The 24,410-nt window shown below is 36.7% G+C and overlaps 1 protein-coding gene across 4 annotated transcripts in view; it reads right to left on the reverse strand.

Annotated features, from left to right (window-relative positions):
- Positions 1-24,410, reverse strand: part of Shprh (SNF2 histone linker PHD RING helicase) — a 65,136-nt gene that overhangs the window by 11,733 nt on the left and 28,993 nt on the right. For all 4 annotated transcript variants that reach the window (XM_048424955.3, XM_048424954.3, XM_048424956.3 and 1 more), the window contains exons 15-25: positions 23,730-23,818; positions 21,864-21,956; positions 19,014-19,121; positions 17,442-17,584; positions 16,523-16,696; positions 15,702-15,764; positions 14,523-14,748; positions 12,873-13,016; positions 11,510-11,611; positions 9,952-10,023; positions 7,167-7,355 (exon numbers count right to left, since the gene is read on the reverse strand). In XM_048424955.3, coding sequence (XP_048280912.3) covers positions 7,167-7,355; positions 9,952-10,023; positions 11,510-11,611; positions 12,873-13,016; positions 14,523-14,748; positions 15,702-15,764; positions 16,523-16,696; positions 17,442-17,584; positions 19,014-19,121; positions 21,864-21,956; positions 23,730-23,818 — 1,403 coding nt within the window. The remainder of the gene's footprint in view (positions 1-7,166; positions 7,356-9,951; positions 10,024-11,509; positions 11,612-12,872; positions 13,017-14,522; positions 14,749-15,701; positions 15,765-16,522; positions 16,697-17,441; positions 17,585-19,013; positions 19,122-21,863; positions 21,957-23,729; positions 23,819-24,410) is intronic.

The following is a 24,410-nucleotide window of genomic DNA, read 5'->3' on the forward strand; positions in this document are numbered from 1 at the left end:
AAGTTACTATCAATAAAAAAGTTAAAAATCATATTTGGGTCAAAGGAATATTTGATAACCATCCATTTAGACATATACTGAGTGCCTATTGCATGCCAGTATTATGCTAGATGATTGGGATACAACAGAGAATCATGTCTCAACTCATTCTAGTGGAGTTAATGGTCCAAAAAGGACTATGTTTTTCAAAGAGATAATTAAATAAAGGTAATTTACACTTTATGTCTTCAGTGTCTCTGTGTGTTCACTATATTGTATGACATAGCTGACTTTTCAGCATGACTGACCAACAACTCAGAACTTTAACTGTTAACTGAGCCACTGAATAGAAACTTTTTCTCTTTTGATAATTAGAATTATATAGATTTATGCTCATCCTAACAAAACACCAATGCCATTTTCATTTTATCAGTTAACACTGATGTATAACATATTTGGTAGCTCATATAGGGATATTCAGATGTATATATAATACAATTATGTGTAGAATTTATTTTAAACTCACTCAGAATTTTATAATTAGTTTTTTTCCTACACAGATTTTAATTATATTTTGGAAAGTATGGACTAGAGAACTTTTGATAACTGGAAAAGCAAAAACAAAGCAACAAAAAACCCACTAGAATTCTATATATCTTATTACTGTACTGACTGTTTTGGAATCAGAATGTAAATGCAGTATTTTCTCTCTAAAGTTCCACAGACATCTCAGGGGTCAGTAGATGTACTTGTTAAAACCAAAAATCCTAGATCATATCCTGTCTCATCATATATCATATCCCATCTCATCGAGATAGGGCCTGAAAAGCCTATTATTAAAAAGCACACTGGGTGATCATGAGATACTCAAAATCTAAGATGATGAAGTAACAGTTCAAGTGTGTAGCTGGGACGGGTGTTGTTTTGCTATGGTTATAGGTATGTGTAACATTTTGTATTGAATAGAAACTTATGAACTAAGAAGAATCCAGCTCAGTATAGGGGCTGGGTTTACACCAGCAGAAGTGCTTTGTATGAAACCTAGCCAAACATAGGACACGGGAAATAAGCCACATGGGGCTATGTTCTGCCAGAAGGCCTACTTCAACACATCCAAAATGCCCCGCAGTTGTCAGAACTTGCAAGGGGAATTTTGTTTACTTTGTGAAATGCCCAGTAGGTTCCAAGGTCACTCAGGAATACTGTCATACTGCTGCTATGGATAATAGTTTTATTTAAGTGCATGCATCAAAAGGATACTGGTAACCTCAGTATCTTATTTCTATGGTTAACCCACAGGATGCCGGATACTGTGAAATCTCCAATTTCCGAAGACATCATTAGAAACAAAATGCCAAAGACTATTTATTTTGCATTCTCTGAAACATTTAAAAGATCTCAAGTTACATGATTAAGCGCTATGTATGTTGTCATACTGTCTGCTATGTACAAAAGTTTCATCATGAATACTTAGATATTAAGGTTATAGAAACTAACTTATTCATAATGTTTAAGTACCCAAAACTTGACAGTAACACAAAAGACAAGACCCTCCAGGTCTAGAAGTTGTATGAACCAAGTAAAAGAGTAAGGCAGCCTTAAAAACACATTATGAAGATGCTTGAAAAAGCAAGTGACAGACAGTAGGGTATAAATGGGACAGTCAAAGAGGTGACAGGTAACAAAAGGCAAAAGTGACAGAACCAAATTGTAACAGAAAAAGGAGAGAAGTAAGCACAAATGCGGGAAGAAATAGTGAGAAAGTGGAAGAGGAATGAGATTGGTTTATATAATATATAAAATATTTAGTAATGTTTAATGAAAAAAATGTAAGAATAACTGTTTCAATGGTAGGATGAAACTATCTTTACTAAAGTCTCTAATCTTTTATTTTCTAAATAAGAGTTTAATTCATGTGTTTGCCAATACTCATGAAAGAGAAGCAGCAGCAAGAGTACGCAGTAGTATTTCAACACTGATCCCTTTTCACAGGGCAGCAAATGCAACTGTCCTGGGTGTAGGAAAGCTGCCATACATGAACAGGTGTTTGGGTCTGATGGATTCAGTGACTCAGTGCCACAGCTGTGCAGTTTACTGGCAGCTAGACCAACCTCTTCCTAAACCTCCCTGAACAAAGCAGGACAGCCACTCTATGTCATGCTGGTTCCTGGTGCTGTGATTAATGTTTTCCCTGTGTAAGACTGAGTTGCCTCCTCTCACCCTGCCCCCCCCACCGCCAATGCCACTTGTTGCTGTTGGCATACCTGCAGCTGAAAGAAGAAAAAGAAGAGAAAACAAATATCTTTAGGAGAAGGGGAGAGAAATACAGGAGCAAGTCAGAGCAAGGAAGGAGAGAGCAGGAGGGACTGGAAGGACAACAGCTGTAGTTTCAGGAGTAGCAGCAGCGATTAGACAGTGACCACGAAAGAACCAGGGCTGGCTACTGGGTTGCTCCAGTTACCTACTTCATTTTACAACTTCTTGACACGTGCTTTAAAAACACAAAGGAGTTTAGCTATTCTGACAGGTGTAAGATGGTATCTCAAAGTTGTTTTGATTTGCATTTCCCTGATCACTAAGGATGTTGAGCATGACCTTAAGTGTCTTTTGGCCATTCGAAGTTCTTCTGTTGAGAATTCTCTGTTCAGTTCAGTACCCCATTTTTTAATTGGGTTAATTAGAGTTTTAGTGTCTAGTTTCTTGAGTTCTTTGTATATTTTGGAGATCAGACCTTTGTCTGATGAGGGGTTGGCGAAGATCTTCTCCCAGTCGGAAGGTAGCCTTTTTGTCTTACTGACAGTGTCCTTTGCTTTACAGAAGCTTCTCAGTTTCAGGACGTCCCATTTATTCATTGATTCTCTTATTGTCTGTGCTACTGGTTGCCTGAACTGGCCTTGGCCCATAACCATACTGATGAATATTTTACATATCACCATAGAACTTTCATCTGGCGATGGATGGAGATAGAGACAGAGACCTACACTGGAACACTGGACTTAACTCCCTAGGTCCAAATGAGAAGCAGAAGGAGGGAGAACGTGAGCAAGGAAGTCAGGATCAGAGGGAACCTTCATCCGACAATGGATGGAGATAGAGACAGAGACCCACATTGGAGCACTGGACTGAGCCCCCAAGGTCCAAATGAGGAGGAGAAGGAGGGAGAACATGAACAAGGAAGTCAGGACCACGAAGGGTGCGTTCACCCACTGATACAAGGGGACTGATCGAATGAGAGCTCACCAAGGCCAGCTGGACTGGGACTGAACGAGCATGTGATCAAACCGGATTCTCTGAATGTGGCTGACATGGGGGCTGTCTGAGAAGCCACTGATAATGGCACTGGGTCTTGTTTCGTCTGCATGTACTGGCTTTTTGGGATCCTAGTCTGTTTGGATGCTCACCTTCCTAGACCTGGAGGGAGGGGGGAGGAACTTGAACTTCCCACAGGGCAGGAAACCCAGACTGTTCTTAGGACTGGAGAGGGAGGAGGAGAGGGAGTGGGGAGAGTGGGAGGGTATTGGGAGGAGGGGCGGAAGTGGAAATTTTTATAAATTAATAAAAAAAACCCCACTAAATCTTGTTAGTTAGAAAGTCTTTCAGACTCCCTTAGTTTAGAAAAAGAAGCTAATATGAATCTCCTTTGAGCATGGTGAGCTAAGTTCTAAGAGACACATGACTTTTGTAAGGAAGCATTCTATTTACCATTTAGTTTTTTCAAATGCATAACTATTTGTTATTAACACAACCATGGTTAATTGTTTATGACCCTTCCTGTTACTTAGTATTTGTATAGCACTTCCACCTAATGGTTAAATATGCTATTGTCATTTTAATTGGTTATTCCTTAGGGCTACATAGTGAAGTAGAAGAGCATGTATGTGCTTTTTTTCTTAGATGAAAGACAGACTCTAGAAGGGCTTGATATATTTCTTTAATTATTGATAAATTTGGAATTAGAGGTTGTGACTTCAAGGCTCATTGTTTTACACGGTGAGCCAATAAAAGTGTTTTAAAACATAAAAAAAAACCCACAAAAGATTCATCCAAAGGATTCAGAGACAGACTAGATGACCCTTAGGTCAAGAAGCCCCTCTTCTCACTTATGCTTCCCAAGCTGCACTGTACTCACACCTGTGTATTCACCCTTCCAGTTACTGCCTTACACTTTTCGATGTTTTACTGGCAGAATAAGTTCTTTCAGATCATCATCATCACCACCACAAACACACATACACATTTTTCAGATTCATGGAAATACTATTCTTTTTGACTGTTACTAGAGCCTAGCTAGCCTTTAAGCCATTTCAAATAGAAAATGCTTATTTTCCTGTGTTCTGCATTTAAGCATCTTTAGTCCCTAACACAAATAAATTTTCATTCTCCTGATCCTCAGGAAACTCTAAATCTGTTCTCTGTTATCATTTACTAAACACAATCTTTTATTTGTTAAAGACTTGAGCATCTAATTTGCACTTGCTATATACCTCAGATCTAGACATTGCAAGATATAAATGTTCACGTCTCACCTCTCTTAGCATTAGTCTTCTTTACCTCATTTACACTATCCCAGATTATCAACACATACCCTTACAGTTGGTTTGCTCGATAGCCCACCCTGTAGGTATTTGAATTCAATGAGATCTCTACTTTTTTATAAACGAATACTCTACCTACTCTATCTTTACAAGAATCTTATATTACAGATTAGCTTTCTTTTCTCTATCTTCAGTCCGTCCTGTTATTTTTATTTTGTGGGTGTTTGCACACATGCATGCATGCCCCAGTGTACATGGTCAGAGAACAACATGGGGAATTTGTTCTTTCCTTCCACGTGGTCTCAGCATAGAACTGAGGTTGTTATGCTTGGTACCAAGTGCCTTTACCAATTGAACTATCTCACTGACTTCTGTGTATCCCTTTTTATTGTATCTCAAACATGCTTAAAAATCTTTTATCTTGAACACAAACATCAAAGAACTGACTTTCTACACTTGGGTCTGGTTACAATTCTTGGTTTTTTATTTCTAAGTTTATCAACAGTTAGTCATTTTCACTCTTTATTTGTGCATTTCCTGCACAATCCTTCTTTCTTATTCTGCTTTTCCTTGGCATGCACTGCACTGAAGGAGCTCCTTCTGAAGTCATCTCTACTAGCCTCCCAATTTTACATCACACGCAGTTCATCTACTCACTATCACTGGACACACCAGGAAAAGCATTGCTGAAGAACTGAGCCGGTAACCTCGGCTGACAGTGTGTTCTCCCAGGTTGCCATGTCTTTAGTTCCTTCTCAGCCTCCCTTTTCAGTCTTCGCTTCCCTTTAACCACTACTTAGAAGTTGTGGATTTGTGTTCAACCTGAAGGCAACCTCAGTATTTCTTTCCCAGGTTGTCTTATTCAGTCTGTGGCTTCAAAGATCATTTATACTAGTGACTGAATTTCGTATCTCTAGCTCTGCATTAAAAACACCAATTAAATATGTAAATGTACTCCCTTTCAAATTTCTCTTCTATAGCAGCAATGATACCTACTTGATTTTTCGGATTAAAATCTGGAGGATCTCCCACGCTATACCCCCAACATTGTGTTGTACCGAGTGTCATTGGAATATATCCATCTCTTCCCATCTCTCCTGCCATCAATCTAAAGGTTCTAAAGTAGACATCTAAATCTTTTCAACCTTTATTCTTTTCTATCCCTGCTAACTAATTTCCTAGACTGTAGCAAGAAAGATCTTGAAAAGCTTTGAAGCCTGAGCACCCACCCCACCTTTGTATTTTCAGTTTTGCCCACTGCTTTCTAGCCACTCACTTCTGACTGAGTCATTTCTAGCTTGGTCTTTTCAGACGCTGGGTGTTCTTTTCCTGTCTGGGAACCTCCTCTCCACAGACTGGTTCTATCTTCTTCCTATGGCCAATCCCCTCATCATTTAGATCCTGTCTGCTTAATAGTCCTTCCTTCAGAAAAGTCAAGATTGGCTTTTATTTTGTAGTATTTATCATAATTATAAAAATATTTGTTTAATGTCTGTACTTTTTACTGTAACTTAAATTCCTCCTCCACACCCCCACCACCAACCTGTAAAATTCATGAGAACAGCAACCACATCTTGACTGTGCACTGTATCTGCAAGGCCTAGAACACGGCCTGAGGCAAAGAAGGTATTTAATAAGTATGCATAGAAAGAATGAATGGAAATCTGTGCCAACTCTGTTTACCTGGACACACTAGAGAGTAATGCGATTGACACTTCAAAGTTTACTCAAATATGTGAGGGGAAAAAAGCAGCTACCAATTCTTTAATGGAACCGTAGGTTTCTAGGAGGAAGAACATTATTAAACACCTAATTCTGTCAGTAATTTTAACTTGCCTTGAATTCTACTTAGAAAACACATTCCTAAAAGATAAGCTTCAAGAATCCAAAGAAGGAATTAATGAGGAGTCGACTTCCCGCTTGAGCATTAGCCCTACTAATGTTACTCTGTTCAGCAGGCCCCCAATGCCTAAAACGTTTAAATACCGATTTGCTTTTTGACTAAGTCTATTAGATCGAAAAGGTTTAAAAACCACATGTAAGAACAATAAGTAACAAAAATACCTAATAAGTGCTTTTTAACAAATGAGTACACTTTGGGCAGAAAGTTCAGTAAATCCTATCTGTACGTTGAATTTTTTAAGATCCTGAATAACACATGGAAAAGTTAGGACTATAAATTCAAGTTTAGCTGTATTCTGAAATGTCAGTTCACAGTGTTTTTAAAGCACACTGTGTCAATCTTATGATAATCAACTAATGCCAGAAACCCATTTACTTTCTTTTAGTTTGGACTAAATAAGAAGCTTTTTTAAAAATACTTTAACAAAAACTATATATTTGGGTCAAAAAACAAACACACACTAGCATTTAGGAATATTCCCAGACTAGAGCTGACTAGTAAAGAGAAATTGCATAAATGACAGAAGTGCATTCTTTAGCTCTTAGCAGGCATGACTGCAGCCATGTTGGTTAGTGTGCTGAGCGCTGCCCCACAAGGGGTAGGCCGGTGAAAGAGCAGAAGCCTCCAGGCAGTTTTCACAGGGAACAGTGGTTTCTACACTCACTGTGCCAGCATTCTCTAATGCTTCACACTGTCAGATACTGACCGCTGTGGCCCTGCTCTGACTGCGCCTTCCTGACCTACTTTACCTTCACAGGGATGTCATCCTCTTGGTTTGCTTTCTCTGAGGTGAAGACATAGGAGACATCTTTGTGTGATGTGGTCTGGCGGCAGATGGCACACTTGATGGAGCTTCGATGAGACCCCACACTGTACTGTTCAATTATAATGGATGTGCATTCGTTACAGAAGCAGTGTCCACAGGTCAGCACTGCCCACTGAGAAGGAAACAGACAGGACACGTCTTGTGAGAAGGTGGCTGATGCTGCCTTTCTTTCCACAAACACAGAAATGGGGAGATGACTTACAACTGTATTTCTCAAGTATTTCACATAAAATATGCTTTCAGATTGTTTTAATCTAAGAAAAACACATTTTCATAATTCTCAGCTTCACTTACCTTAGTCAGTCATCACTATCAAAAGCTCGTGTTCTCATTTCAGATTTAGAAACAGCATTACAGATTACTCCTTTAGCACTCTAACAACAGCTAATGAAGAACTGCGAGCAACTTCAATTAGGAGACAATACACTCACTGCTACTCAATTTATTTACAGCTTCAGTTGTTGACACATACAGAAAAATGAGATGAGTTGATGCTTCAAATTTGTTTTGGATGACACAGGAGATGGGACTTTTGTGGGATCCTCACTGCTTTGCGGCAGTGGGGTCCTAGACTCTCAGCTGTGTTGATTTTTCCAACACCTGGACACGTCTGTATTTGAATGGAAAGGGTCAGACAGTATTTTGAAAGGAGATCCTTATCTCCTTGGCAAACAATTCATACTTGGGACAGAGCAAACTAGGATAGATAGCATGGTTTTAAAACAGTTCCTGAGAAAGAAGTTCATTTTGTTTCAGTTGGGTAACACTTTTCCTATTGTTCCCTAGTTTCATCTATGCTCTCAGATTAAAGCAGAATCCTCAATCCTCAGACCAGTTTCATACAGGTTTACTTCACACTGCAGCACTATTCAGTACACTGTGAACCTTAAGTGACACTGGAAATGTAGAATGTTTATATGCCAAACAAGACTCTGTGACTCACAGAAATTCAACTTATCTCTGAGATTCCATCTTACACCTGTCGGAATGGTCAGGATCAAAAACACTGATGACAGCTTATGCTGGAGAGGATGTGGAGTAAGATGAATGCTCCTCCATTGCTGGTGGGAGTGCAAACTTGTACAGTTGCTTTGGAAATCAGTATGACAATTTCTCAGAAAATTAAGAAACAATCTACCTCAAGACCCAGCAATACCGCTGTTGGGTATATACCCAAAAGATGCTCAATCACACCACAAGAACATGTGCTCAACTATGTTCATAGCAGCATTATTCACAATAGCCAGAACCTGGAAATAACCTCAGTGCCCCTCAACCAAAGAATGGATAAAGAAAATGTGGTACATTTACACAATGGAGTACTACAAAGTGATAAAAAATGGATGGATCTAGAACAAACCAAATTGAGTGAGGTAACCCAGATGCAGAAGGACAAATATAATATGTATTCACTCATAAGTGGCTTTTAGACATACAGAAAAAAAAAACCCCAGCTTGCAGGCCAAAACCCCAGAGAAACAAGAGAATAAAGAAGACCATAAGAGAGACATACATGGATCTACATAGGAAGAAGAAAAAGACAAGATCTCTTGAGTAAATTGGGAGTGTGGGGGTCAAGGAAGAAGGTAGAAGGGGAGAGAGGAGGAAGGAGGAGAGTGGAGCAAAATGTATAGCTCAATAAGCACAGTACAAAATTAAAATATGGTATTAAAAAAAGAAGAAATTCAACTGATAAGGCACAGAGCAAGACAAGTCACCTTCTTTGATAACAGGAAGAAATCAGAGTCACGTAAGCAGTAGGACAGTCACTCAATTGGCTGAGAACAACTGGCATCTAACAGTATCAGCAGGGATGCAGGATACAGAGTCCTTCCAGCATGGGGCTAGAGTTTCATCACTATTTTTGTAATTCAATTTTCAGTTTAGGAAACCTTAATAATACTAGAATTGGATAAAATAATATATGAAAAAAACCCTTAAAAACTGTAGTAAGACAAAATACAATTTCAGAGACAACTAAATTTTACTAAAGCTAAAATTTAAAAAAAAGATACTATTCTGACCTGATCCAATTCTACCTTTCTGCTTCTTTTGGTGCGAAAGCTTGAACCCAGGGCTGACTGTAAGCTAGGCACACTCACTATCACTGAATAACCTGCAGACATTTTTATATAACATGCAAAGTGACTCTGCTTAATTCCTTCAAACCATCTCACAAAACCCAAAAAAAAAACAAACACACAAAAAACCATAACCAAAACCACATGTAAATTTTGCTCAGAGAAGCTATCTGTAATTTAAAGCTGGGATTGATCTGAGTCCTTACTATTGTTAAGAGCTGTACCACTATGCCTCTGTACTACCTTTTCCACTAAACTTGTGTTACGTTATACTTTGTTCAACTACCAAATACGTTAATGTGGCAAAATTAAGTTACTTGGAAACAATGTCTTGTCTGGAAATATGTTCACAACTATGAATCTTTAATGAAAAAGATAAGGTTGTTTTAGGGTGAAGTTTTCACTTAGGAAAAAGATGGCTGAAGTATCTGTAGCCTTAAGCATGTCAACTAAGTCCTGGCCCTACCACTAAGATGAGAACTAAATACTCCTCATCATAGTTATGAGAAAGCACTTGTGTGTGTACATGTGTATGAGACACAGAGAAAGGCTGACTAGATGTAGAACAGAAACCTTATGAATTGTAAGGTGTTTTATTAATCCATGTGATGCTTAATATAATTTTACCTGTTTTCCCAGCTGTCGAGCACAGATTGGACAAGGCTCTGGATTAATACCTCCTGATGTTTTGTCTTGAGACTATGGAAAAAAAAGAAGATTCTCAAAACATGTTAGCTATGTTTCTATATTTAGAACTTGATGAAAGCTTTGAAATCTACTTGTGTAAGGATGTGCTGGTAATTTCAACCTGAATTACCTAACTAGTGAGATAACCAAATATTTTATGTATTACCTAATACTATTATTTCTATAATTTACTTAGGACACAAAGAAAGAAAACCATTTTTTTAACATACCTTAAAGTATATACTATTTTTGAGATTATGATAGAGAAAAATTAAAATCAAAATATAAATATGTAAATCTTTGAAATTTTATTCTCAGACTATATTTTATCAGAAAGAATTATGAATTAATAACTGGTATGGTGAAACACAACTTTAATCTTGCACTTGGGAAAGAAATGCAGGTGAATGAGGAAGGAGTTCAAAGTATTCTGATGGAGCTCTGATTACAAGAGACCATCTATTTCTCTTCTTAAATGAAAGCTCCTTAAATGTCACGGTACAAGTGTGCAGTTCTAATGCACATGTAGAAGTGTGCAGTATAATGCATATGTAGAAGTGTGCATTTCTAATGTACATGTATAAGTGTGTACTATAATGCATGTGCAGAAGTGTGCAATTATAATGCAGATGTAGAAGTGTCCACTCTAATGTATAAGTAGCACAAGAACAGGTGTGGGAAGAGGCTGTTACTTAGTACAGTTTTTATTAATATTGCTGCTTCTCAGCATCTCTTCATGAATCACTAAGCAAATAATTGGAAAGCAGATATATAATTGATCTTAGTCTTCTGTGCCTAACATTCTATCAAACTGTAATAGATTTTAAACACCTCCTTAAAATTCTCATAAAATTTTCAAGTTTCAGAAAGTCAGTAAGATGGACAAGCTTTAAAGCTGAGGACAACATAATAGTGAATTGAATAGAAGATCACTAAAAATTTTCTTTCTGGATTCACTAACCGAATATTCAAACACTAAAATCAAAGCACAACAAAAACCTTTTTCTAAGTAGTAATACAAAAATAAAACAAAACTCTGTACTTAAACTTAGTAAAGGCCTCAAAATTAGTTTATAAAGGCATTTAAAAGAGTTGAATAAATTATTTCATCTTAATTTTGATCTGTTTTAGATCACATAAAACAAGTATCTACAACATCGTGGCTTAAAGTAATTCATCATATGCATTCCTCACAATTCTACAGGTCACCTGGGTACTTTCTGGGATGGGCTGGACCGACTGACATGCACAGGATGCTCCTGGAGACACAACAGCTCATGACCTTGTCTGGTAGGTGGTAGGAGGATAGTCAGGGGAAGGGGCAAAGGCTGCACTGAGGGTTTAGCAGAGGGCCTGTAGCGTCATTGTAGACAAAACTAGTTTTGACTCATTTAACACAAACAAAATGTCTGTTTAGGCTGATACTTTAAGTGGAAACTATCACTCAACTAGTTCCTGAAATACAGTATGGGAAAACAACATTTAAAAAGAGCAACACCTTCTCTAAATTCGTCAGGTAAAGAAGCTGTCCAAGTTTTTTCTGGAGCTGTGATGTGGCAACCGCTTTATCATTTACCAGTTTTATACGGTTCTGTTCAACCTAGAAATAAACAAACAAAAACTTTATTCTCTCAAAATAGGGTTCAACTATAATGAACAAGCATAATGCTTCTGAATAATGTAAATTCATGTCCTGTCCTATAAAAACCCATTTACACATTAAAATTCAATTTTTACAAGATTACTACTGAAAACACTTTGAAAGGATGGATGCCTTTGTTTTACAGCAGACAGAATTCTTTTTTAAATGAAAGCATAATGATATATAGGAAAATTAGAAAAAAGTCTATCTGAATTCTATTTATGTGCCACATCTCAATAATACATGTATGAAAAGAAAATAATGAAATGATGCACTGTTGTTAAAACTGGCTTTATGAAATCCAGGAAGAATAACCCTGACTTTTCTTCCCCTTTTGCAATACATCAGAAAGAAAAGGGAATTAAAGGAGGGGATTTTCCTCATTATTCTTTTGTTTGTAGTGCTGTAAATTTAGCTTAAAAACAAATATTAGAAGAAAAACATTACCGAGAATTCATACTTAAGACAGCAAAAACCATAAATTATCTTGAACTTTTTCAAAATTGCAATCTAAATGCTTCACAGAAAGAAATCAGTTTGAAGTATTAAACCACCATAGGGAATAAGAATAAATTACACAGGAAATAAGTATTTCTACTATGGACTAGAAAAGAGTGGTGGAGTTCTGACTGAATCCTGCACAACAGGAATTATCAGAATAAATACCTTCTATTAGTAAGAAAAGAACCTGCACAATATAAGCTTCTAGTTTCTTTTGATGGTTTTCAGATTCTGGTAAAACTGAGGCTACATAAAATCGTTCTATTTTTGGTTGTGAGCCTAGCCTTTAACAGCTGAGCCATCCCTTTTCCATCTTTAAGCCAGGCAGTGGTGGTGCACACCTTTAATCCCGCAATTGGGAGGTAGAGGCAGTTTAAAGCCAGTCTGGCCTACAGAGTGAGTTCCTAGACAGTCAGAGCTGTCTAAAATAAAAAAAAAGAAAAGGAAAAAACGAAAACTTTTAAGTGACCAAGAAAATATTGGATTTGATGCATAGAAAGTATTCCAAACATATGAATCTGCAAACAAACCCACACAGTGGTCACACTAAGTACATATCACATATGAATGAAATTGCTCATTTCTGACCTATAAAAACAGTTTTATATGGCTCATACATATAGCAATAATTATTTAGATGATATCACTGCTTTGACTCTATGTCTCCTGTGCAAATGGATTTTGCTGTGGTTTTTCTTGTGATCCTACTCTCAACTACCTCATGTGGTTCAATGATGTGATGGACAGGTGGGTTTGGCTTTGGTTCCTTGGGATGGCGTACTCTTAGCCGCTCTGTAGCCATTGCAAGTTCATCAACAGCGGACACACGATTTCTCAGAGTCATCCAGTATTCATGAAGTAACTGAAGGGGAAAGATAAAGACATAGAATTAAAATTGTTCAAAATCACTAAGATGAACCTTGAGCAAAATACTTTAATGAGGCCTACATTTCTTCATTAAGGGTTCAAGGAAATGTAATTCCTTAGGCTAATTTAGGATGAGGACATATGAGAAAATAATCTTGTAGGATGCTGCTGCAGTGCTCAGGAACAGAACAACTGAAGATTTCATGGTGAGACAAAGCTCTACATAAACTGATACCAGATTTATGTGATCACTACTGTTTTTGTCTTAAAATATTTTTATATTTATATTCCTTAGAAAGTCTTAATAGTATCATTATTTCCTTATACTTCCTCCTTTAAAGCTAAATAGGCAATTACTATTATTACTATTTATTATTAATTACTATCAATTACTATTAATTCCACTTTTTATTAGAAAAATACTATACTTTTCCAAATTTATAAAAATGTTATCAATCACTATAAATATTTTGATAAGCTTTACCCAATAACATTTTGAAGTAAATACTAGTTGATGGTATCTAGTGGTTGCTCATTCATTTTTCACTTATGAAGTAAAAATGTTCAAAGATGGAGAGAGGCATGATAAGCACTCCTCTAAGACAGAGCACATGGCAAGAGTAGGCTACAGGAAACAATACAAGAATGACAGGCAGTGTAAGAATGTCATCCTCCATGGTATGCTGTAATGAACTGTGTTCATGTGCTTTTCGTTAATAATAGCAAATATGATGAACTAAGGATTTCAACTTTATAAAAGTATTATTTATTCTTCAATTTATCAAAAGTATGAACTGGCATTTTAGACATATCTTATTAGACACAGTTTTTTTTATTTTGTCTTGAAATAGTACAAAAATAGTAACATATGGAAAATGTAGCATTATAATTTAAAAATACTGTTTCCCCGTACCTATATCATATGCAAAATCAAAGATAACAAATATAATAAAACTTATTTTTAATAATAAAAAATCCTAGAAGCACATCTCATATATAGTTACAGTACAATGGAGCCAGTGAAGTATAAAACTAAAGACAACTTATGTTGCATCCATTGCAATAGTTTCCAGATTACCAGCTTCAAAGTACCTGCTCTCCTCCCCAAAATTCAAAGCTGATATTTGTTGTTATTCCCCATGCAAAAATGAAATAAAGCCATAAGTTAGTTTCATAAAACAGTTGTTAAAGAGGGCTGCAGAAATGGTTGTTCTTCCAGAGGACCTGGGTTCAATTCCTAGAACCCACAAGGCAGCTCACAACTACCTGTAATTCCAGTCTCACAGAATCTGACACCTTCACACCAATGCACATAAAAATAAATTAAAAAAAAAGAAAAGGCATATTTTAAAAAAAAAAGTTGTTAAGATCCAGCTAATAACAGAATGAAACACACAATTAAGCAAGTTTATGAATATTAACTCCAAGTGTCAGTTTAATAATTTTTGTTTATTAATAAAAAGAATTTTCCAAGTACTATTAATCTGTATTATAACTCTACCTTATATTCCTTCTTCCACGCCTCAAAAAGATCCATTGAAACACTTCCTTCATCTACATATTCAACATCAAACCTATGTGATCTTGCAAATGACAATATTGCTTTCATAGATCGTTCTGTCTCGCTTGTTGCCCACAGGCCCCGGGTGGTAGTAGGTGCTCTATCATCCACAAGGCCTTCTTCATCTTCTATCATTTCTTCAAAGATTGCCGTCTGGCCTTTGACTCTGAAAAGATAACAGGACCAAGTAATTCTAACTGATTCCAGTGAGTACTAGCAGAAGGATGCCATTAGAACAATAGAAAAGCAAGTTCAGTAGCTTTACGGGAATTTTCACATCAATACATCAATTTTTTTCACATCAATACATTAATACTTTGAAAAAAGAAATAACAGCAGTCCTGAAAATTGTCCTGTGTTTTTTGTTTTGTTTTATATTTTTGAGACAGGGTCTCATGCACTGCAGACTAGCCTCACATTCCTACATAGCAGAGGCTGGCCTTGAACTCCTGATTGTCCTTCCTTCAACGTTCAAAGGTTAGATTACAGGTATATGTGTTCTGGGCTAGTGTTTCATGAGCACAATCCAGTATAATAGCCAATAAACAAATAAAACCACCTAACAACAGCACCACCAAAAAATCTATCTCTAAATTTCATTCTATAAGTCACATTCTGAGAATTCTGAGCTACAACTGTTACCAGCCATTAAAACGTAAGAAGAAAAGACAAAGTGGCACCTGAGCACAGGCCACAGTCAGAGTAGGACTTATCTACACGTCCTAAGTACAGCAACCCCAACACATGACAAGGTCTCTGGTGAAGAAAATAACCGTCACTAATTTTTTATTGGGTACTTACTATATACTAAGCACTTTACTAAATAGTTATATATATATAATATATTTCCTTATTTAATACTTTTGTCAGTTGTCAGGAATTTGAGTTCAAATCCATCAAACTATTAAGCCTGAGATCTTACTACTACTCTCAATTGCTCCTTATTTACAATAATTACAGACTGTCTCTCATGAACATTTAGGGGTAACTTCTAAAGAAAAAAATGGGCATGTTAGATGCCAAATGATCATTAAATTGATTTAATACAGGAAAATATAACGAAGGTCATAACAGAAAATACAGTCACATAATCAGACATTCAATCCTCAGTGAACTTACGTGTTAGAAAATAGTTTCGATTCATACTCTGTGAACAATTCATCGGCTTTACAAAAGACGCAGCTGAAAGATTATCAGAGAAATATTCAAATTCGACCAGCAATAAGATAATTTCTTTAAAAAAAAAGCTTAACATTTTGTATTTTATTTTTCTAACAAAGAACATAAGAAAAAAATAACATGATTGTCAAGCATATAATCCTTGATTTGCTTTATTTAAAAATACATATCTACATCTGTCTGAATTAAGAGAAAATGGTTCAATTCACGAGCAACTGTTTCTAGCCTGAGACCAAATGAGTCTTCCTGAAAGATGCTGTACCCTCCATGACCCCACCACCCACCAGTTGAGAGGGAGTCATGGTGCGGGAGAATTATCTGTATTCTGTCAATCATGTATTTTAATAAAATGCTGATTGGCCAGGCAGGCAGTATAGGCGGGAAAGCCAGACAGGACGTAGGGGTGGAGCAAAGAGACTGGGAGTTTTCTGGGAAGCAGGAAGCTCCTCAGCCACTCCTGCGCAGACCAATGAAGAGGCAGCATGTAACCTGCCCAGCTGAGAAAGGTACGGAGCCATTATGGCTAACATAGATGAGAATAATGGGTTAATATAAGTTATAAGAGTTAACAAGAAGCCTGACCTAATGGGCCAATCAGTTTATAACCTTATGGAGTCCTGTGTGTGATTTCTCTTTGGGATTTGTCGGTTGTGGGGTACCGGGCGGAACAGATACCCCAACAAGCCGGCCCCCATGTTACAGAGTCAGACCAAATGTGTTTTCCTGGAAGATGCTGTATCCTGCATGACTCCACCACTCACCAATTGAGAGGGAGTCTAGCTGGTCGCAGGTGGCAGACTGTGGCAGACTCAATCACATCACGGGATGGAGGTCGCTCCAGCTTCTTCACAGCCTCTCTCACGAGCTTCTGGAACTTATTGAGCTCTTCCATTTGTGTTGTAAGTAAGAACTGAAGACCTCTGCAGTCACGGAACCTTATTTCCATCACCAGTACAGCACACAACACAAAGAAAGGAACAAGTCAGTTTCTCCAGAAAATGTTTGTCAATCACAATGTTAAATAAATGAACAAACTCACACACTCTGCTGACACTTCCTTTCAGAGTGTGCCCAGTGGTATCTTCTAGTACCCAAGGTTTAATTATAACCAAAGAGTTTGACGATTCTATTTTTGGGAACTAAAATAGAGCTGATAGAATCTTTCAAAGATCAGGACTAATATACATTCTAACTTTTAAAAGCTGGAACACTATAAACTATATCTTCTGACATTCTTTTCCTATTTGGAGAGTGTAGACTACAGGATAAAACAAAATTGAGAAGAAAAATGGACACATATTATAAAAATGTAACTAAGTCAGATGCAGTGGTGCAAGTTTTTAATACCAGCACAGGGAGGTAGAGTCAGCTGGATCTTCCAGTTAGAGGACAGCCTGATCTACACAATGAGTTCAGGGCAGAGCTACTCAAAGAGAGTAAGAAACAACAGTAACCAAGAACAGACTCCAAAGGCTCTAAAAGGTTTCAAATGATGACCATCAGGAAAAAAGGTCTGTGTTTTAGACATAATATCTAATATTTTTGTTGAAGATACATAACAAAATGTGCAAAACCTGCATGTCCTAGGTACATGACAAGACACTGACCAGCACCTCCTGATACTAAATGGTATAAACAATGGCAATTATACAGTGACTCTGTTTTGTACTGTTTCCTTACTTCTCCGACATAGAGAGCTTGTCAGTTTGTTGCTTGTAGTTACTACTTATTTCATTTCGCACCCGCTGAACAAGTTCCTCATCAACAGAAAATTCCACTGCTCTGTGGATTACATTCAGCCACCAAGGAGAATTAGAATGAATCTGGAAAAAAATGCCAAAACTTCCCAATTACTACATATATTTAGCATTTACTAAGAAAAGTGATGTGAAGAACTAAACAAATAAATCATTAAGTTCTCTTCTCAAAGGATAACAACAGATAAATGTGTGTATATCAACATCACACTGAAGACATACAAACTCTGCATATATTGGGCAAATAATCTCTTTTGTATTCATAACAAGAGAGTTGCTCTTTGGAATACTGTAGATGAATGAGACTTTATATAAAACTTGTGTATCAAAGCTGTATTAAAAACTAGTTTACCAAGAAGAAAACTCAGGCCTCTCTAAGGGTATAGGGCAACACAGTCAACAAATGTAGATCTAACCAATGAGTATCGAACTGGAGTCTACTGAATAAAAGCAAAATTATGACTGGGTATTAAATAATTAATGAATTAGGAAGTGTAACACATGGGACAACTGATAAGACATTCTACGTAAAAGACAATGTATTTGTGTTGTCTCGTCTTAGATTATTCTCTGGTGTCATAAAAACTAATTTAGAAAGGATAAAAGGCATCCTGTCTGTAAAAATAAAATCGGGGATTCTAAATGTGGGGAAAGCCATAGCTAAGGTCAGAAGGAAATTATAGAAGCCTTTATAGTTTCTCCAAAGGACAAATTATTATTTACCCAACATAAAAGGAATCCACTAAAATTAAAAAAAAAAACAAAACAAAAAACAAAAACCAAAAAACTGAACCTTAGCCGGGTGATGTTGGCACACACCTTTAATCCTAGCAGTTGGGAGGCAGAGGCAGGTGGATCTCTGTTGAGTTCGAAGCCAGCCTGGTCTACAAGAGCTAGTTCCAACACAGGTTCCTAAGCTACAGAGAAACTCTGTCTTGAAAAATCAAAAATTAAAAGAAAGAAAACTGAACCTTAAAATAGTTGACTCATCCACCTATCTATCCATTTTAGAGCAGACACTATTAATTACTAATAAACTTATTGTAGTGGTTTTAATGAGAATGCCCTCACTGGGTATTATATTTGAATTCTTGGTTCTCACTTGGTAGAAGTATTTGTCAAGGATTAGGAGGTGTGGCTTTGTTGGAGGAGGTCTGTCACAAGGGGAAGGCTTTGAGTTTCAAAAGACTCACTCCATTCCCAGCATATTCTTTCTCTGCCTCATGCTTGTGGACCAAGACATGAACTCTCAGTTGTTTTGGCCTCAATCTCTGAAACCATAAACCCAAGTAAATACTTTTCTTTATAAGTTGCCTTGGTTATGGTGTTCTGATGAACCGCAGAAAGTAACTAAGACATCTGTGTTATAATACAGGCACTCAGCAAGGTCCTAAGAATTCAAAAGGGAACAAGAAGTTCAAGAAATTTCCCAAACAAAATAGATCCAAACCGCTACTTGGGGACAAGCACAAGAAAGAAGCCCACACATCGGTACCTTCCTTTGGAGCTCCCGGATGGCCTGCTGCACAGGCTGCAAAGCTTGCTGGGCTTCAGCAACTTCCGTGTTACACTTGCTCATATAGTGCTCTCGAAGCTGCTTGGCCTGGGTTGAAACAGAGAGTCAATATAAACTTTTACATCTGGGTTTGAATATAATTTAGTATGATGTTTCAGTACTAATGTGGTTACGCCATATATTTAAAGTTCCTTGATTTATATATAAAATTCCATAGTGTAAAAAATAAAATATAGTTATTCTAGAAATTTCTAAGATACACAATGAAAAGAAGAAAACTACTATGTTCAAGCCACAAAAATTTATAATCCTAAAGATTTATCCCTTATAGGATAAAAAAATTAATATTTTACAAACAAGGCAAGAAATATAGAATTACTTCTCTGATTTAGTAGTTTTTTTCTTTTTTATTGTTTTTATTGAACTATATATTTTTCTCTCCACTCCCGTCCCTTCGCTTCCAATTTACTCAGGATATCTTGTCTTTTTCTACTTCCCATGTAGATTAGATCCATGTATGTCTCTCTGAGGGACCTCGTTGCTGTCTAGGTTCTCTGGGGTTTGCTTTTCTTTGCTTTATGTCTAAAAGCTACTTGTGCTGTGACAAGTTGAAAAAATTGAAACATGAAAACATTTGAAATGTGATAAAAGAGTGTAAGTGGTGGTATCTGCAAGCATCAAGTTTCTGCAAAAATAAAATTATTTATTTTTTGTTCTTTGAATAGTTTTGTTTTTATACTACTGAATAATGAACAGGTAATTTGATAACCCTGCCTCTTCCATTACAAAATAAAATACTCTGGACAAGCTTTTAAAAATTGCTGCAGTTTAAAACATAATTCTTGAATACACAGTAACAAAAGTGTTAGAAACTGAGCCTGTTCCTCTAAAATTTATTTGCAGAAGTTCTGACCCTCAGTGTGACTGCACTTGGAGATGGGACCTGTAAGAGGGTAACTAAGGTCAAAGGCCATATGGGTAGTGCCCTAGTAGAGTCCTTATGAGAAAAGAAACACCAGGATGTACAAGTACAAAACACAGGCCACATAAGACAGCAGTATCTAAACCAAAGAGAGGAGCTGAAGGAGACATTAAACACATAGACTTGAAGAAATACACCTTAATTCTAGATTTCAAACTCTAGAACTGTAAGAAATATTTATTCTTTAAGCCCCCAGCCTGTAGTGTTCTTATGACGGTCCGAGTAGACAAATACTACCATGAATAAAAGAATAGTGATCAAATAATTCATAAACATAATATGCTATTTGAAGCTAGGGAGATGGCTCGGTAGTTACAGGGCATGCCCCACAAGCAAGAAGAGCAGCTCTCAGGTCCCTAGAACCCACACACATGCCAGCCCTAGAAGGTGGAAAAGCAGAGTCTTCTGGGCTAGATGGCTGGCACTAGTAGCTCTATTAGTGATCTCTGGGTTTGACTGAGAGACTCTGACTCAAAGAGCCAGACAAAAGAGTAGTCAAAAATGACTCCTGACATCAATTTTGTGCCTCCACATTCATGCATACACATGTACAAACGCATGTAGATCACAAACATATACAGATGAAAAGAAAAAGTAATAAACACACATACAGGCGTGCTCACACACACAGTGGTATAGTGTTTAGCTTTCAAAAAAGGATAATTTCCTGTTACTTGTAACAATATAGGTAAACATAGAAGACATTAAACTAAATAGAACAACCGACGAGTTAAACGATAAATTATGCATGACCTCACTTGGATGGAGAGAATGGAGGTTGCTAGGTGTTGACAGAGATTTCTGTCCCACCTGATCCCACACCCATTTAGTCCCAAAGAAACTAGGGGCTAGCTAGGGTCTGCAGATTGAGGGGATACTGGTCAAAGGACTGTACAACACTATACTATTAAGATTAGATTTTAAATATTTTCACTGTTTAAGTATATGAGGTAATGGGGAGAGATTATTAGTTAGCCACTCTACAATATCTGTATACATCAAAACATCATTTTGAATACTATAAATCCATGAAATTTTGTCAACAAAAATTATTCATTTTAACAAATATAAATAAATGTACTTATAAAGTCCAAATTTTCTATCTAGTTGATTCCAATAAAAACTCTTACTTTGAGGTTCAATATATTACAACCATATCTACTCCTTCGATTTACTGATGTTCTTCCTCTTTGATCTTAAAAAAATGCAGTTGGGAGACTTAATATAGCAAGTTATTAGAAATTTCTAGTAAAACAACTTATAGTATCATTCCTTTCAGTAAACTCTTAGAGCAGTGTTCTCAACCTATGGGTCATGACCCATGTGGGGAGGCACAACAAAGGACCCTTTCACAGGGGTCATCTAAGACCACCAGAAAACAAATATTTACGTGACAATTCACAACAGTTGCAAATTTAGTTATGAAGTAGCAATGAAAATAACTTATGGTTGGGGGTCACAATATTAGGAAACTTGAGAACGTTCTCAACTGCTCTAGATAGAAATGCGACTGAGAACTTAAGTTCACGTGCTCTCTGAAATAAAACAAAGGAAGAGAATGTAACTTTTCTGTTTATCCAACTCTTTATAGTCCTACCATGAATCATTAATGCGGTATATACAAGCCATGTAACACATTGGTAAATAGAGTCCCGGACAAACAAATAATATGGAGTCCAATATTCTCTGCCACTCCATGTCACCACAGCAAAGTTTGAAACATCAAAATTACAGGAAAACATGGCTTGCTACATTGACTTAAATGTTATACACTAGAAATACATAAATGAAATATAAAGTTTGAAAAAGTAAACTTTCATAAGTAGAATGAAAAGAATAACGATTACCTCTTCTTCAAGTCTGCCATCTCTTAAGGTGGGAGGTATCCCTGGGTGTTTGGCTGCCAAGAGCTCCATTAAGTTATGTGTGGCATGAAGTCTCTATAAACACAAAAGGTGATGCTGTGATGCAATGCAGTGGAAACCACAGCATCTACTGTGTGGCACACAGAGCATGAATTCAAAGCCTCTCTTGCTGAATACTTTCCATCTGAAAATGTTTGAATGACGTTGTTTTTATCCATGGGAGAGTGAATAGCAAAGGTCTTAAATCATGACATGAATTTTCTTCAATTAAAGATATACATTTTCCTGTAGTACCGCTATGTACACAGCAAAGTACGAATACACGGGTATACCTCCTTTTTTATTGTACATGCAAAAGTCTACATAGGAAATTGCAGGACTCGAGACTACACAGTAATATAGAAAGGCTGACTGCCCTAACTTGATTCTTTTTCTAGAAAATGAGTCTAAAAGTGTTAAACAGTATTACGACAAAAACAGAGATAATGAAAACAGATGTTGTTATCTGAACACACTGAGCTTATGAATAGCCAGCAACTGGCTACAGGTTAGAGGCAATGAGCAGAACTGAAGTGAAATCACAGTGGTTTTTATCTGGGAAGATAGCTGGGCTAAGAGATGATTAGGACAGAGTTCTGGTAATATGATTTGGTGCCAGTGATATAAGACTTCCAGAGCTCACCTTATCTCGGCATAGATTACTAGCTATAGCATAAGTCTCTGTGGAGTCTACATGATCTCAAATGTTTTAGGTCTTTTCAACATGGCTCCTTAAACCACACAGTGAATAGTACTAGCAGATTTAATAGCAAAAAGGTAAAAATGATACTAGAGATACGTGCTTCATCTTCTCTGTGTGCACGTGTGGAAAACGACCTATTAATTTTTGTATAAGTAGTTAGAAGGGAAAATATGTGTAGCATTTTATCCCAAAAGAACAACATTGCTGACCTGACTGGAGAGAGTATAGGATTCAGTGAGCAACACTTTGCCAGGCAGAAGACATAAACTAATGATAAGCAAGAATGAAGCGGATGGCTTATCCTTTGATTTTGAACTCAGAAATTTGGAACTCAAATTCTTCTTGAGGGTCTTCTCGCCCCTCTTCTATCTTTATTTCTTTTCTTGAAGAACAAGACATTGTTCCCTAAGGTACACACATGTTTAAGGTCCATGTCCTGCCTTGTTTATCTTTGTAGAAATAAGAACACTTTCAGCTGATCTTTGCCCTACCTATTTCTGCCCCCTTTATACACTTTTCCAAATGCCTATTGTATCACATGGATATGCAAGTTCTAAAGTCTTTGTGAATGACAAAGTCAACTTACCTAGGTATCAAGGCCAAGCTTGCCGAGATTAATAAATGAGCCTTTATTTCTCACTTAGCTAGAATCTTACCTATGATTTGCTGGGAAAGAGCAGCTAGTGATATAATTCAAACATGCAAATCCTACAAGGCTTCTAAAAGTAGAACTTAGGAGACCAAAGGTCACGATTACTTTACTCAGTTTCACTATCTTAGTTTTAGCTCATTTTTTATTTCTGATAAAGGTTATTTGAACAAACATGTTAATGTGCATATGGAAAATTATAAAATTAGCCTACTCTCTGAATTACAAACAATTACAACTATCTCCCAGTGTAGGTTATAGGCCCACGTGGAGAGAACAGTGGTGATTCTCAAACTTTATCACAGACACAACCACTCCAGGGGCACATTTAAAAGAAGGAATACCAGCTTTTACCTCTAGTTAGTGAGACTCAGTTCACTTTTTACTTTAACACTTTGAAAAGTCATTGTTTAAAACAATTTGAATGCACACTTGACACTTTTCAGGCTACACTTACTTGAAGAGAATCTGTTTTGAGTTTTCCTTTGTGCTCCTCGGAGGAGCGTAGCACTTCTCTGTACAGCTCGGCTGCTGAGGCATACTCGCCTGAGGGATTAGAACACAATGAAGGACACAAGTCACGTCACTCCCAGTGTTACTCAGTTATCTGTAATCTAAAATCTGTACCAGAAAAAGAATAATTCTAACTCCTATTATGGCTATTATTATTGATTTTTCAGTGCTGGGATTTTGCACATGCTGGACAACTGCCCTATCACCAAACTGCCCTATTCCCAACCTTATAACTCATTATTTTTGTAGGTTAAAGAATCTGACCTTGAATTAGGATTATTCTACCTTTTTAAAAGGTGATTATCATTCCTTTATTGCATAGGATATTTTATTGTTTTAAATTATACTGAGATATATTTAAAATAAAATATATTTGCAATGCCTTGAGATTATACTGAAAAATGATTAAATATAAAAATAATAATAGTTCATATTAGAAGAAAAGGTTGTCAATTAGCATGCATTATAGCTTAAAAATAAGGACAAATTTAAAATATCAGTAGTGATAAGTATTCATAACATTCTGACAAATCTATATCTAATTCTCAGAAAAGTAACTAACTTTTACTGATATGCATACTTGTTCCTAGTATAAAGCATACCAAAGTGGACTGGGGGGAGGACT

This window comes from Myodes glareolus, chromosome 1, assembly GCF_982192425.1.
Source record: "Myodes glareolus chromosome 1, mMyoGla1.1, whole genome shotgun sequence".
Classification (NCBI taxonomy): domain Eukaryota; kingdom Metazoa; phylum Chordata; class Mammalia; order Rodentia; family Cricetidae; genus Myodes; species Myodes glareolus.